We start from the raw sequence: 15741 nt of genomic DNA on the forward strand, positions 1-15741 counted from the left end.
GAGAAATACCCATTTATCCCTACTCTCTGCCTTCTATTGGTTAACCAATCCTCTATCCATGCTAATACATTACCTCCAATTCCATGCATCCTTATCGTTCGGATAAGTCTTTTCTGTGGCACCTTATTGAATGCCTTCTGGAAATCCAAATATACAACATCGACCCATTCCTCTCTATTCACTGTGCTTAGTATATCCTCAAAGAACTCCAGTAAGTTTGTCACACAGGACCTGCCCTTCCTGAATCCGTGCTGTGTCTGCCTGATGGGACCACTTCTATTCCAGATGTCTCACTATTTCTTCCTTAATGATAGCTTATGTTCTTAAAATTTGCCTCACAGATCTCCTTTTAAACTTTTCCCCCATCACCTCAAATTGATGCCCTCTAGTATTTGACATTTCCACCCTGGGGAAAAAGACACTGACCATCCATCACAGTAGAGTTGCACCAGAATCTTCCGACGTACCTCTTGTAATAATAGCAAACATTCCATTAGCCTTCCTGACTAATCGTTGTAACTAAACACTAACATTTTGTATTTCATCCACAGGAACCCCCATGATCATTTTGTACTGTTACTGACTGCTCAGATATGCTCCCACAAAATAGAGCACTAATGGAATTAGCACTAAAAAGAGTGATTATAGCATTACTAGCAGCATTAGTGTGCTAGGAACCTGGTTTGAACCCCTGCTATCCCACTGCTGTGCTGGGTATCTGGTTGAGTATTCAGGTCTCCACTGGTGCTTGGTGTGGAGTGAACCATCGAGGTTGCATGGAATGGCTATCGATGAAGGTTCCTATTGTGCAGACCGGAGCGGGTGCCACAACAGCTCACTGTATCATGTGGGGGTTTGGGAGAGCATCCTGGCCAGCTGGTGAGAGTGAGCATTGCTGGGGACTGGCTGCAGCTCCTCCATGTGTTAACGGGGTGCCTGGATCCTCCAGTCTCTCGCATCACCTTGCATTGGATGTGATGGAAGCTGTTGTTCGTTCTCTCTCTCTCTCTCTCTCTCTCTCTCTCTCTCTCTCTCTCTCTCTCTCTCTCTCTCTCTCTCTCTCTCTCTCTCTCCCTCTCTCCCTCTCTCTCTCTCTCTCTCTCTCTCCCTCTCTCCCTCTCTCCACACAGTCCAGTGGTTGAGCTTATTATCACAGAGAAACCTCTGAGCTGGGAAAGAACCCTTTGTGCAAAGAGAGGAGGCATTTGAGGATGTGGCTTTCCTTGTGAAGTAAAAGACCTCTATAGTTGTTCTCCTTTCATAAAGATGGTGCTGATTATGGCATTCCTAGATACCCTGGCATCATGTTCTTTCCCCCCAAAGTGGGAAGTGAGGTTGTGAATTTGTGAATGAAGTCCTCCCTGCCAAGCTTTAGAACTTCAGTGGAGAAACAGTCTGCTCCCAAGGGCCTACTGTCTTCATTTTGGCACATGGCTTTTTTGACAGTCGATGGTGGTGCTGAGGCTGGACCGAATAGTTTACTTCAGAACGGAGCCAAGGTCATTCATGTCAAGGATGGAGTCAACAGTGAGGAGTTCTGTGAAGTATTTTGTCCAGAGTCTCCTTGATGAGTTCGCCTCAAATCTTGCCCTTGTTGGGTGACATCTTGGTTGCTTGGGCTGTTGATGGTCTTAACAGCACTGAAGAATCCAGGCCTATCATGGTTATCAGGGAATATTGTACTCCTGCACTCTTTCTACCCACCTCTATTCCTTGGCTATGTTGAATTTTGGCCTTCAGGTGCCTGGAACGATGTTTCTTTTCCTTGAAGCAAAGTGGAGCTTCCAATCTTCTGTTTGGGCCTGCAGATAGTTGAGTCCTGGATCTCCTGGAGTCTCACCAAGCCAGTGTTGTGTTTTCTGGTAGAGATGCCAAGGGCCTCTTCACAGCTGCTGATTATAGTGGGCCTTGGCAGTGGTGCACATTCTGTGGCTCCCGCTGGTTGGAGGTTGTCTGGAAGGTGCTCTCTGAGAAGGGTTACCATTGTGAATTCCTTGAAGCCTTCCACGTTGGTTTTCTTGCAGCAACATTTCTGTTACTGTTGTTGTTTCGGGGTCAGAAGATAGGAAAACAGATTGTTGACGGTTGGCCCAACAGCCACCTGCACCTGTCACTGCAGCAGGTAAGGGAGGTGCCCATGCAAGCTTCCTTTTTGAGGAGTGGCGGTTGCCTGTGTGTGTGATGGGATAGGTATTGGATGCCAGTTGTCCTCTGAATATGAGGACAGCTGGTATCCTATAGCAAAGATCCAGGATGACAAAGACAGGTTTTGTTGCATGAACATTAACATCCACAAACACACACACAGGTGGGTTCAGGCACAGATGCTCTTGCCCACTGCTTCCTCCACTTTTGCCCCTTCCCATTTAATCCGTCTCATCCTCAATCCTTCTCCCAATTATCCCCACCCTCCTTCAGATCCCCCACCCCTTCCATCCCTTCCTGCGTCAAATGACAGGAGGCTTCAGTAATCACACAATATTAATAGGTTTATGTATCCCATTGCCAGTGCTATGTTAACTTTTTGGTGTGCAAGTCTGTAAGTGAAGCCATTCTCTCATTGGAGTTGACACACGCGACCTTTATTGTCCTTGCTGTTTATTCAGTTAATTCATCTGCTGAGATTTTTCCTGCTGCTCTGGTTCCGGTTGGATCTGCAGGGCCGTTCATGAGAGGGAAGTACCAACTGGTAAATTTCCTACGTTTGCTATTTTTAGCAAAACTAGAGGGAGTGGTTGTGAACATAAAGTAGTGTTTCCACTAGTATATTCACCATTAGTTTTTCCTGAAGGACCTACTTAGAAGTTCCATGTCATGAACTGAAAATATATCATCCACCTGAGCCCCGGCCGCCTCTCACACCACCACTGGGTCCTACTGCTCCTCTGTTTCCACCACTATTCCCCACCCACCCCTGGTCTCTCAAGCCTCGCCTGCCCCTCATCCCCCCCTTCACTCCTCTAAGCCCCCATCTTCCTCCCACCCCACTTTCCGACCCCTCTAACTCTCCTCTCTGCTCTGAACCCTCCAACCCTCTACCCTTCCCTGATCCCAGTTCCTACCCCTGCCATGTCTTCACTGTCCCCTCTGACCTTTCCCTGTCTGAGGCAGAACATTCTGTCCTTAGCAGGGGCCTTGCCTTCGTCTCCCTGTGCCTGCACCTTAACGAGTTCCGCGCCTGCCATGACACCAAGCTCTTCTTCCGTTGCCTCCGTCTCTGGGCCTACTTCTTTGGCAAGGATTCCCCAGCCCCCACCCGTAACCCCCTTCTTCTCCCACTTTAAACCCTCTTCCTCCTCTTGGACACCCAGTCCTGGCCTTCTGCCCACTCTGGATCTTTTTATCTCTAACTGCCAACGGAACTTTAACCATCTCAACTTCACCTCTCCCGTTACCTATTCCAACCTCACCCCCTCTGAAAGCACTGCCCTCCACTCCCTCCATACTAATCCCAATCTTACCATCAAACCCACAAACAAGGGTGATGCCGTTGTAGTCCAGAGGACTGACCTTTACCTTGCTGAGACCAGACGTCAACTCTTGGACGCCTCCTCTTACTTACCCCTCAACCAGGACCCCACCAAGGGGCATTATGCCACTGTCTCCCACACCATTACCAACCTCATCACCTCTGGAGACCTCCCCTCTACAGCATCCAACCTCATAGTTCCCTACCCTGCACTGCCTATTTCTACCTCCTACCTAAGATCCACAAACCTAACTGTGCCAGTAGGCCCATTGTTTCTGCCTGCTCCTGCCCCATTGAACTCGTGTCCTCGTATCTCTACTCCTTGTCCCCTTCGGTCCAGTCCCTTCCCACCTACATCTGTGACACTTTACATGCTCTCCATCTCTTCAGTTCCCTGGCCCTGACCTCCTCATTTTCACTATGGATGTCGAGTCCCTGTATACTTCCATCCCCCATCAGGAAAGCCTTAAGGCTCTCTGCTTCTTTCTTGACAACAGACCCAACCAGTTCCCCTCCACCACCACCCTCCTCTGTCTGGCAGAACTAGTACTCAGCCTCAACAACTTCTTTTTTGGCTCCTCCCACTTTCTCCAAACCAAAGGTGTAGCCATGAGCACTTGCATGGGCTCCAACTATGCCTGCCTTTTCGTCAGCTACGTGGAACAGTCCGTGTTCCAAGCCTACACTGGTAACACTCCCCAACTCTCTCTCCACTAAATTGACAACTGCATTGGGGCTGCTTCCTGTACCCGTGCTGAGCTCACCAATTTCATCAACTTTGCCTCCAACTTCCACCCAGCCCTCAAATTTATTTGGTTCATCTCCGACACCTCTCTCCCCTTCTTTGATCTCCCTGTCTCCATCTCCGGAGATGGATTAACCACCAACATCTTTTACAAACCCACTGACTCCCACGGTTAACTTCATACACTTCTTCCCACCATGTCACTTGCAAGGATGCAATCCCCTTTTCTCAGTTCCTCTGCCGCCACTGCATTTGTTCCCACGATGAGGCTTTCCATTCTAGGACATCAGAGATGTCCTCTTTTTTTTTCAGTAAACAGGGTTTCCTTTCCACCACTTCAAATGCAGCCCTCACCTGCATCTCCTCCATTTCCTGCACATCTGCCCTCACCCCATCCCCACCCAACCCCGACATAACAGGGACAGGGTTCCCCTTGTCCTCACCTACCACCCCACAGCCTCTGCATCCAACACATCATTCTCCACAACTTTTGCCATCTTCAACGGGATCCCAGCACCAGGCACATCTTCCCCTCCCCTCCGTTTTCCACAGGGATTGCTCTCTTTGCGATTCCCTTGTCCACTGGTTCCTCCCCACTGATGACCCTCCTGGCACTGATCCCTGCAACAGCACTAAGTGCTACACCTGTCCCTACACCTTCTCCCTCACCACCATTCAGGGCCCTAGACAGTCCTGCCAGGTGAATCTGATGGTGTCATTTATTGCATCTGGTGCTCCCACTGCAGCCTCCTTTACATCGGTGAGGCCCGATGCAGATTCGGTAACCGCTTCATCGAGCACCTTCACTCCGTTCGCCGCAACAGCTAGGATCTCCTGGTGGCTGTCCACTTCAATTCTACATCCCACTCCCTTCCTGACATGTCCATCCACGGCCTCCTCTACTGTCTCGTTGAGGCCGGAGGCACGTTGGGGGGAACAACACCTCATATTCCATCTTGGTGGTCTCCAACCTGACGGCCTCAACATTGATTTCTCTAACTTCTGGTAACCTCTCCCCTCTTTTTCTTCCTCTCCCCCCCCTTTGTTTTCATTCCTGTGGGCCCCTCACTCCTCTTTCCCTTCCCTCACCCTCATGACCTGCCCATCTATTCCCTACCTCCTTCCTTTTATTCCATGGTCTACTGTCCCTTCCGACTGGATTCCTCCTTCAGCCCTTTGCCTCTTCCACCTATTGGAGTACTGTGCTCAGTTCTGGTCATCTCTCTACAGGAAGGATGTGGAAGCCATAGAAAGGGTGCAGAGGAGATTTACAAGGATGCTGCCTGGAATGCGGAGCATGCCTTATGAAAGCAGGTCGAGGGAACTCGACCTTTTCTCCTTGGAGCGACGGAGGATGAGGGGGGACCTGATAGAGATATACAAGATGATGAGAGGCATTGATCGGGTAGATAGTCAGAGGCTTTTCCCCAGGGCTGAAATGGTGGGCACAAGAGGACATAGGTTTAAGGTGCTGGGGAGTAGGTATAGAGGAGATGTCAGGGGTAAGTTTTTTACTCAGAGAGTGGTGAGTGCATGGAATGGGCTGCCAGCAATGGTGGAGGAAGCGGATACGATAGTCTCTTTTAAGAGACTTCTGGATAGGTACATGGAGCTGAGAAACATAGAGGGGTATGGGTAAGCCTAGTAATTTCTAAGGTAGGGACCTGTTCGGCACAGCTTTGTGGGCCGAAGGGCCTGAATTGTGCTGTAGGTTTTCTATGTTTTCTATATGTTTCTATCACCCCTCAGCTTCTTACATTGTTCCCTTTCATCCCCTTCCCCCACCCATCCACCCACCCCCTCTCACCTGGACTGCCTATCACCTACCAGCTTGTGCTCCTCCCCCTCCCCTACCCTTTTATTCTGGCTTCTGCCCTCTTCCTTTCCAGTCCTGATGAAGGGTCTCAGCCTGAAATGTCGACTGTTTATTTCCCTCCTTAGATGCTGCCTAATCTGCTGAGTTCCTCCAGCATTTTCTGTGTGTTGCTGAAAATAAATCACAGGTGTTTTTTTTCACTGAATTAACTGGTTCGCAGGGCTTTTGTTTAGTGCCCTGAAGAGTGCTCAGGGAAACTGGGTGTTACAAGTTGTGGGGCTGCCCTGTTGGATTGGTGGATTTGGACTTCAGGAAGGGGAAGTCGGGAAAGTACACACCAGTCCTCACCACCAGTCAGCGGTGAAAGGGGTGAGCAGCTTTGAGTTTCTGGAAGACAACATCTCAGAGGATCTGTCTTAGGCCCAAAACATTGATGCAATCACAAAGAAGGCACGCCCCTCTCCGCCCGAGACATGCCCTTTCCACTTTACCACTATCGGGGAGGAGGTACAGGAGCCTGAAGACCCACACTCAACGTTTCAGGAACAGCTTCTTCCCCTCCACCATCAGATTTCTGAATGGTCCATGAACTCATTATTCCTCTTTTGCACTATTTATTTATTTTTGTAACATAGTAATTTCTATGTCTTTATATCTTGCACTGTCTTATACCGCACTATGCCGCAAAACAACAAATTTCACGACTTATGTCAGTGATAATAAATCTGATTCTGAATGTCAGCAAACTCCTTGGGTGAGTAACTTTTCCTTGTGTGCTGCGGCACAACTGTAGAGTGAGCATGGGGCAAAATGTGCTTCAAACTTGTGTGTTTAAAGCCATTGCACAAAAAAATACCTTGCTCCCTCACTTTGGTAAATGTTGCTTTTATGGGGATAATTTAAGATGATATTCAGAGAGTGGAGTCAGGAACTCCTTTGAAGATGGTGTGGGAGGGAGCACTTCAGTGTCAAGGTGTCAACCAACATTACTGAAGTAGATTGTCTTGCCATTGCTGTTTAATGGGATCTTGCTGTGCACAGATTATTGTCACATTTCCTGCTTTCCAGCAGTGAATTTGCTTTAATGGGCTGTGCTGATTGTGCTGGAAGGCTAAACCTTTCTCTATACTTATATACAGTATATGTTTGGGGCAGTCAGTATAGTACTTTGAAAGAGTGAAGGACACCCCTAGCAGCTGAACCCCTTTCTCTTAGATTTTGTGAGGATCCTTTTATCTCATTCACTTTTCCCACCCAATTCTCATATCCATCCAAACAGTGAAATATACTTCCAGATTGCATGATTACAGGCCTCTGAGATTTTAAAGATTTACAACTTCTGAGAGAAGAAATCTTTCCTCAGTCCTAAATAGCCAACCCCTTCTCCTAAGATTATGACCCTCCCCTTCCCAGTCCCCAGCTTCCATGCTCTCCAGCCAAAAGAAACATCACTTACCATTTCAATCTGTCAAAGAATCTTAAGTAAATCATTCTTCATTCTCATTCTTCCAAATTTAAATGATGGTGGCCTATTGTCCCCTATTCTCCTTCTACGACAATCACACCACCCTGAGGTTAGTCAGCTGAATCCGACTCCAAGGCAAATGTGCCCTTGCTGAGGTGCAGGGACCAAAACAGCACATAGGACTCGAACTTTATAGCCCATCACCTGCTAATGGCCTGCCATCTCCATATAGCATTGGATGGGCAGCTGGCGACTTCCCTGAGGAATTTTGGGACGTCTGGTGGCAAGTTGGAGCCCTGGGCAGTGTGGCTGGTGGGACTGGAGGGGAAGGATAAACAGTGGTCAAGAAACCTCTCACAGGGTTGGGAGGTGGTTAGAAGGAGGAAACAGTGAGAAGTCTGAAGCTCAAAGAGAGAGTGGAGTTTGGAGAGGGGAAGAGGGAGCAAAGAGTGCTGAGGGAGGCACTAATTAGGACTTAGGGTGGGTGAGAAGGTGTGGTGAAGAAGAAGGTGGGGCATGTGTGTGTTTAGAATGCATTGGTGCAACAGTTCTGTGCAACAAAAAAAATCACATGCAGCCATTCTCTTCACTATTATGGAAGCAAGTCATCCTCGACCCCTAGGGTCTGCTGGAAAGAATATTTACCTAGTGTCACTACCAACCATTTAAATGAATCTGACTCTGAATAACAGCTATTCTCTGCTCTGATATCAAATCAGCCCTTTACTAAACAAAAGGCATACACTTATGCTGGAACATAAATCACTCCTGAAATTATTTCCATTCTTCAAACATTTCCAGACAAACATGATTCATTTGCCATAGTAATAATCATCAATTCCCTGTTTGGCAGACTCTACATAACAAGGCACCTCAGCAACAGACATCCTAGTTGGTTTGATTTGTTGGGCCATCTTGTTAGAAATGGCAAACATGCTTCAAGCTCCCCTCTCAACACCACTTCATCATTTACCCAAATGACAATGCAGCGGCATGTATTTTAGCATTCATTTGTAGGATGAGAAAATGTAATAACATAAGAAATACAATCAGCAATGGATTCAAAACTGCTGTATTATTCAAAAAGATGATGAAAGCCTTGCAGTCCTTCCCCTCTTTGCTCCTGCTGCAGACATCCTGTACTACATGTTGTTGCTGGTCTTCATCCCCAGTCTCTCTGCCCCTTCAAGCATGATGCTGGTCTCCATGATGCTTGCTTTCACCACCCTTGAACACAGTCGCTCAGCTTTTCTGACCCATGATGCTGTTGGCCTTCTCATTCCATCCTAATCCCACCCCACCAATTTGCTGAGCTCTGGTACCAGCCCCCTCCCCAGTACATCCTACGGGGCCAATGCTGTCTTTATCACTTGCCATACTTTGTTCATTTACTGTTGTGTGTAACAATACATTCAAATCCTTCCATCTTCCAACTTTTATTAGTTTCTCACCATTTAAAAATACATATTTTTTTCTATTTGCATTAACTTTACATTTTCCCACATTTTACTCTTACATGCCACCTCCCTACCCATGTACTTAACCTGCCCATATTCCTTAAGATTTTTTTTAAGGCTTAAGATTTCAGTTGTCCACATGGTTTTGTACCATCAGTAAACTTGGATACGTGAGTCTCTGTCCTTGCATCTAAGTTGTTAGCATAGCTTGCAAAGAGCTGAGACTTAATTATGGACACTTGAGGCACCACATAAGGAACAGCTTTCATTTCTGAAAATGCTGGCTTTTGATGATGCATATTATCTTCAAGCAGTAGCACAAGCTCTTGTTTTCTGTAAAATAATCAGGTAAAATAAATATCATCACTACAAATAGCTTTTAATTTTTAACCCTCCTTTAGAAAATGTATTTATTTTCCTTCAGCAAAAGTGTCCTCACCTTGGAGCTATATTTAGAAATTTAATTTTTATTTTCTTAATTTTTTTTTATTTACAGCATGGTAACAGGCCCTTCCAGCCCAACGAGTCCGCGCCGCCCATTTTAAATCCAAATTGACCTACCCATACGTCTTTTTTAGAATGTGGGAGGAAACCAGAGCACCCGGAGGAAACCCACGCAGACACGGGGAGAATGTACAAACTCCTCACAGACAGCGGTCGGAATCAAACCCCAATCGCTGGCGCTGTATTAGCATCGTGCTAATCGCTACGCTACCATGCCGCCCCATAGATGTAACAATTTGGAATTTGAATTTGTCTCTTGTTTATGATGTTATTAATTCACTTAAATTTTCTTGAGTGTTAAATGGCACTGTAATGTATTCTAATTCTGTTGGGCATCTTCCATTGTTCTACTTGCAGTGCATGAACTAATTTACCTTTTCAATTATCGTACCACTGAAATCTTACATGGTCATGATGGGAGAAACAATCAAAAAATGTGTGTGCTTGGGGCACATTGAAATACATGCAGTTGGATATCCATAATTATCCAACTGCATGTATTTCAATGTGCCCCAAGAACACAAAAAAACTCAGTGGCTTGGGAGAATTAATGCTTTGTGTACACAGTATCTTGAAAATTCAGGTCTTAGAAGTTATGAAATGGGGCTTTCAAAAAATGTGCTTCTTGTGCTCTCCTGAAAATGGTGGGTTCAAAATTATGATGGGACTTTTTAATGTGACTTTGTGTTTTTTGTCAGGATTACCCAGATATTATTGGGTACTGTATTTTTACTGTTATCTGTGCAACATGCATGTGAATGGAGTGCATGTACAGTAATAACAATTCTTTGCTTAGAAACAAGCAGCCATAAGAGGGTGGATCATCAGAATAAAACACTACCAGTTTTGCACTGAAATTTCAAGGCCAAACATTTTAACTCTTTAGCACTGCCAACATTGCCTGGAATCAACTTTTAGCAGGCCACACAAAGGGTGCTGTGATTTTCTTTATACCTGCAAATGTGCTTAAAGGTTCCCAGTGGGAAGCTGAAAAATTATTTAAGCAACATAATTGATGTTTATCCAAGAGAAATACCTTTACTTAAGAACAACATGAAGCACTTTATATTTTTCATGCTAAGTAGCATTAAGTGCTGTTGAAACATTAATAAAATCATGCAGAATAAAAAAAATTAAATTCATTCATCCACATTCAAAGTAACTGATCTCATTTGTTGTTCTGCTATGAATGTCGAGAGCCTTATTGAAAATCATAGATTTGCAACATTTACTGACTTTGGTGTGTATCTGCTGCAGTTTGGTTTCCAATTTATATTTTGTGCTGATTTTGTTCAGGCGCACAGGCAATGAAATAGAAAGTTGAATGAGTGACAGTGGGCTAAGTTTAATTTTTGTGATTGAAAAGACCTTTTCTTGCTCTTTGGATAATAGGCAAATCGTCCCTTTCAGACCAGGCTGCCACTTTTCCCGTCCATGTATGCCAAATGATTACAAAACATGAAAGTTAGTGGTGAAGTGTCATGGCACTTCAAAATGAAAAGCCAAGTTGATGGTGTCTCTGACGATACTAATTGGGATGAGAGACTTGCAAATTGGCCTAATTAAATACATATACTCACAGCTAAGCCTGTTTTTTTCCCCAAAATAATTGATCATGTTTCGAACAGATTCTTTTCAATAGCTCCTAAGAGTGAAGTTCAGACACAATGAACAGTAGTGGGGATGACATCATGGGCTCTACATCCACTCTAACAAGTTGATGAAGAAGTTAAAGTGACATTTGTCACTTAACTGGCAAAAGTCCAAGAAACTCTGTGAATAATTTCCATTCCAAATTTTGCTTGGTACTCCTATTACAAAGAAAGAGTTGTTTCATTATTAAAATCCATCAAGTAAAAGGTTTATATTTATCACCGTGAAAATGCTAATTTTAGCTGCAATAGTACAGTGTCATCCAATACCAGAACTAGGGCACTACTCGATTGCTTTTCCAGGAGTTGGAGTCACAGAAAATACTGCATGGAAGGAGGCCATTTGGCCCCCCCCCCCCATGCCAATGTTTAATCTGTTAAAGGAACAAGTCAATCATTCCAACAAACCCTGCTCTCAGAAGCAAACAAGACACTCGAATACAAAACTCTATGTTGGCACTTCAGTGCATACTAAGCCCTGTATTTTAGGAGAAGCATTTTAGAAATAAAACATGTACCTCTGTGCTCCCTTAGGTGGTTGTAAGAGATCCCATGGTATTATTTTGAAGACGAGCACAGAAGTTACTCGCAGCATAAGTTGCACTGAACAGAACTATGTTATTACAATGTTGGTTATTGGAGCGTAGTGTGCACAAATTGGCTGCTGCGTTCCTACCCCGTAGCTATATTTTAAAAGTGCTTTTGGCTGCAAAGCAGTTTGGGAAATCCTAAAAGAAATGTGAAAGGCGCTCTACAAATCCCAATTATTTTTATTTATCCCATTCTCTTTTGGTAATTGCTGTTGCTTCTGATTCTGCCATGCACTCAGGCATTGTTTCCAGATCTCAATCTCTTCGAATATTTGATGGAGGTAGTTTCAGAGGGCCAGCAACTCAGACTGGCTCTGCACAATAATTCAATAACTATTTCTTATCCCAATAGTGCTTGTTGGTTGAAAACATTTTGCTTCAAAGTAAACTGGCATTGTTTTAGCAAAACCTAAAACTGTCTTGGAGCAATCCTGTTAAATTCCAAATATCAATGTCCCTGCTTATAGTAATTTCTAGAATTTGCAGAATCAAATATAGAGGTAGCTTGAAACCATAGCTTTGTGGTTGTTGATGTCAAATATTCAAGTTGATTTATTGCCATTCTGTCACTTGGAGTCAAAATGTAACGTAGTACAACAGTAGCTGCAGGCAGGATTAGCTCTTAGTGTGACAGCGCAATTGCCAACATGGTGGAGTTGATTTATTTGCCATTAAATAACAGTGGCCAAGACACTGGGGAGACTTGGATCTGCAGAGATGAGCCTAATAGTGGGTTGCTTCTGCCTTTTAAATATAAGTGTTAATTCTTTAAAAACTGCATTTATATGAGAAAAGCAAGACAGCATAGAACAAAAAATTGCGATTTTTCAATTGCCCTTCTGAGTGATTGCAAGGCATGATATTGAATCATTTATCATTTATTCTGTCCTGTGTTTCAGGAGAACATTGTGAAGTGAGTACCAGGTCTGGCCGCTGTGCACCCGGTGTCTGCAAGAATGGAGGAACCTGCATTAATCTGCTTGTTGGTGGCTTCAGATGTGAATGCCCATCTGGCGAATATGAGAGGCCATACTGTGAAATGACAACACGGAGCTTTCCTCCACAGTCCTTTGTGACTTTCAAGGGTCTCCGGCAAAGATTCCATTTCACCGTCTCCCTCATGTAAGTGACTCAAAGGAAGCTCATGCAGTTCCCAAGAAAAACACCATGATCTGAGGAATAAGAGTTAATCCTAAATTGGTGTAGGTGTCAAACTTGCAAAAACCTGTCATTATATTGGCACTTGGTTGTTTTCCAAAATTAGTAAGGTTAAAGACAAAGTGACTTTCCAGCTTGCAAGACAGCACTGCAAGGCAAGTAAAGGATTACTAATTGTTCACTAATACTGGAGATAAGATATTTACTTTTCCCATGGGCTGGTAACTGTGTGGCAGACTCCCAACAACAATATCAAAGTTTCTGAATAAATCCAGAAGTATAGGCTTGCAGATGGGCTGATGGTTCTTGTATTGCACATCTGCAAAATGCCAAGCTAAAACGAGTGGGATTTAATTCAGAAAGGATTAAATTTTTTTTTAACTTTCAGAGTTGAGGAAAAATCTGAACGTTATCTTGCTCAAGATTCCATTTGTAGTCAGTTGCCTTGTTAGTGGGGCAGATCCCTCATGGCCAGATGCATATCTCTCCATCTAGAGTGGGCCAGACCCAGCCTGCAGATTGCCTTCCTCTCTCCCAGGATGCCTTTGGTCGTAGTTCATGATGTCCCACCAGGCTCACTGGCTGAGTCAGTGTGGGCTGCAGGAGGCCCTGCCCACAGAATGTATGGCTGACAGCTTGTGCTATTAAAGGCCTTTTCCAGGCACAGTAGTGTAGTGGTTAGTGTAACGCTTTACAGTGTCAGTGACCCGGGTTCAATTCCAGCCGCTGTCTGTAAGGAGTTTGTACGTTCTCCCCGTGTCTGCGTGGGTTTCCTCCGGGTGCTCCGGTTTCCGCCCACATTCCAAAGGTGTACAGGTTAGGAAGTTGTGGGCATGCTATGTTGGCGCCGGAAGCATGGCGACACTTGCGGGCTGCCCCCCAGAACACTCTATGCAAAAAATGCATTTCACTGTATGTTTCAATGTACATGTGACTAATAAAGATCTTATCTTATCTTATCACTGTTTAAAAATCTTTGATAAACAGACACATTTAGAATTAATTGAAAAAACGTATTTAACTAATTAAAAAAAGATAAACAGTATTAATGAAATATTTTAAAAAATGCGCTTAACTAAAATAATGTAAATTATTGCAACATTTTGATGTAAATTAGAACTAAGTGGAAAAAAAATTCACTTACTTTTTCAATGGAAGTGTGGATCCTATTCAAATGAACAGAGCTTCACCGGAATCATGGTTGGCAAAACCTAGGGAATGGATATATAGTGTATTACTACTGATTGTAGGATATGAAGTGTATTGCTACTTGCTTTAGGAAATGAAGTGCATCACTACTCACTGTGGAGTGTGAAGTGCATCACTAACTAGAATATGAAGTGCAGCATTATTCGCTGTAGAGTATAAAGTGCATCACTATTTGCTACAGAACTGACGAGCCCAGAAGCAAAATGAGATCCGATGTACCAGCACAATAGGGCCCATTACATTACAACTAACAGACTTATGGTGTACACATAATGCAGGGCTATGTTTTTCTAGCATTGAGACTAATTTTACTCATTTGAGATGAGATATTGCTACATAATGTTGTGATGCTTTAATTAAAATGGTAAAATTGAGATCTGCGAGCTTTGGAGGTACCAGACTGAAACTGAATGGAATTTCAGCACTCCAGAATGCTTTACCTGAAATCTTCCAGTTTTATAATAAATGTTGCATTAAACAGGTTTTGTGTTATTATCTTTTCTATCATCTTGTCCAGTCAGGTGTTAACCAGACCGGTCATGTAAGATTATTTAGTTAAAGGTTAAGATTTTTTTGGTGAGCAAAATCTACACTATGTAAGAAATGTGTGGGCCAAAATACACAAGTTTCCACAAGTATTGTAAAAGATGCTTTTGAGGATCAATGAAGATTTTCTTAGTTGTACATTGGTGAATGTTTCATGACAATACTACAACTAACATATGGAGAACAATCACCCAAATGCTTGCTGATCTTTGGCTGCTGGTTCAGCCTTGTCTCAAATTTAAGATTCTTACCCGAGTTTTAAAATCCCTCTGTGGCCTTTTCTTTTGCTCCAACTGTCTCTCCTCCCCTTCCGACCCTCCCTCACCCCTTCCACATAACTCTTTCCCCCTATCCCACCACTGTCTGCTCTCCTCTTCTGGCTTCCTGTGCATTCATGATTTTCAGAGCTCCACTGTTGATGACTGTGCCTTCAGCAACTTGTCCTTGAGCTCCTGAATTTTATCGTAGAATATCTCTGCCATACCACCACTCTTCTCTCCTTTAAGATGCTCCCTAAAACCTATGTCCGTACTTTTAGTCATTAGGTCTAATGTCCCCCGATGTGGCTTGATGTCTAATTTTGCAAAACACCTTAAGTTTTATTTCACAAAAGATGTTATATATATGCAAGTTGTTATTTTGTGCCATTATATTCTGGTCAGGAGAGAAGAACACACTTCATTGTACAAACTAGGCATGGTAGATCCCCTCCACAGCAAGGATAAGTTTGAAGCAGATGTCAAACCCCCCCCCCCCCCCCAATCAGAGCAATATTTTTCCTTTATTTGGAAGTAGATAATTCCGGAATCATCACTATAGTGCAGAAAAAACATTCACTGTACTGGCCTGGCACCAATCACCATATGAATGGGGTTGCCCCACCCCCTCCCTCCTCCACTGCTATTCCTGACTCAAACTATCCCCTGCAGAGGGCCAACAAGTTGCTTCATTTCTCTGACATTTGCTCCCACCGATTCATTCTTTCTGAAGATATGTATATTAAGGTTATACAATGAACTAATAAATATAAATGAGAATGTAAAGCTTCATAAAATAATATGTACAAAGATCTTACATGTGTGGATATACTTTGACTCTCACAATGGGGTTCATTAAGTAACCCACATGCA

The 15741-nt window shown here is 44.0% G+C and overlaps 1 protein-coding gene across 4 annotated transcripts in view; it reads left to right on the forward strand.

The window, feature by feature from the left end:
• Positions 1-15741, forward strand: part of celsr1a (cadherin EGF LAG seven-pass G-type receptor 1a) — a 281143-nt gene that overhangs the window by 160499 nt on the left and 104903 nt on the right. For all 4 annotated transcript variants that reach the window (XM_052033623.1, XM_052033625.1, XM_052033626.1 and 1 more), the window contains exon 4: positions 12598-12820. In XM_052033623.1, the coding sequence (XP_051889583.1) occupies positions 12598-12820 (223 nt within the window). The remainder of the gene's footprint in view (positions 1-12597; positions 12821-15741) is intronic.

This window comes from Pristis pectinata, chromosome 19, assembly GCF_009764475.1.
Source record: "Pristis pectinata isolate sPriPec2 chromosome 19, sPriPec2.1.pri, whole genome shotgun sequence".
Taxonomy (NCBI): domain Eukaryota; kingdom Metazoa; phylum Chordata; class Chondrichthyes; order Rhinopristiformes; family Pristidae; genus Pristis; species Pristis pectinata.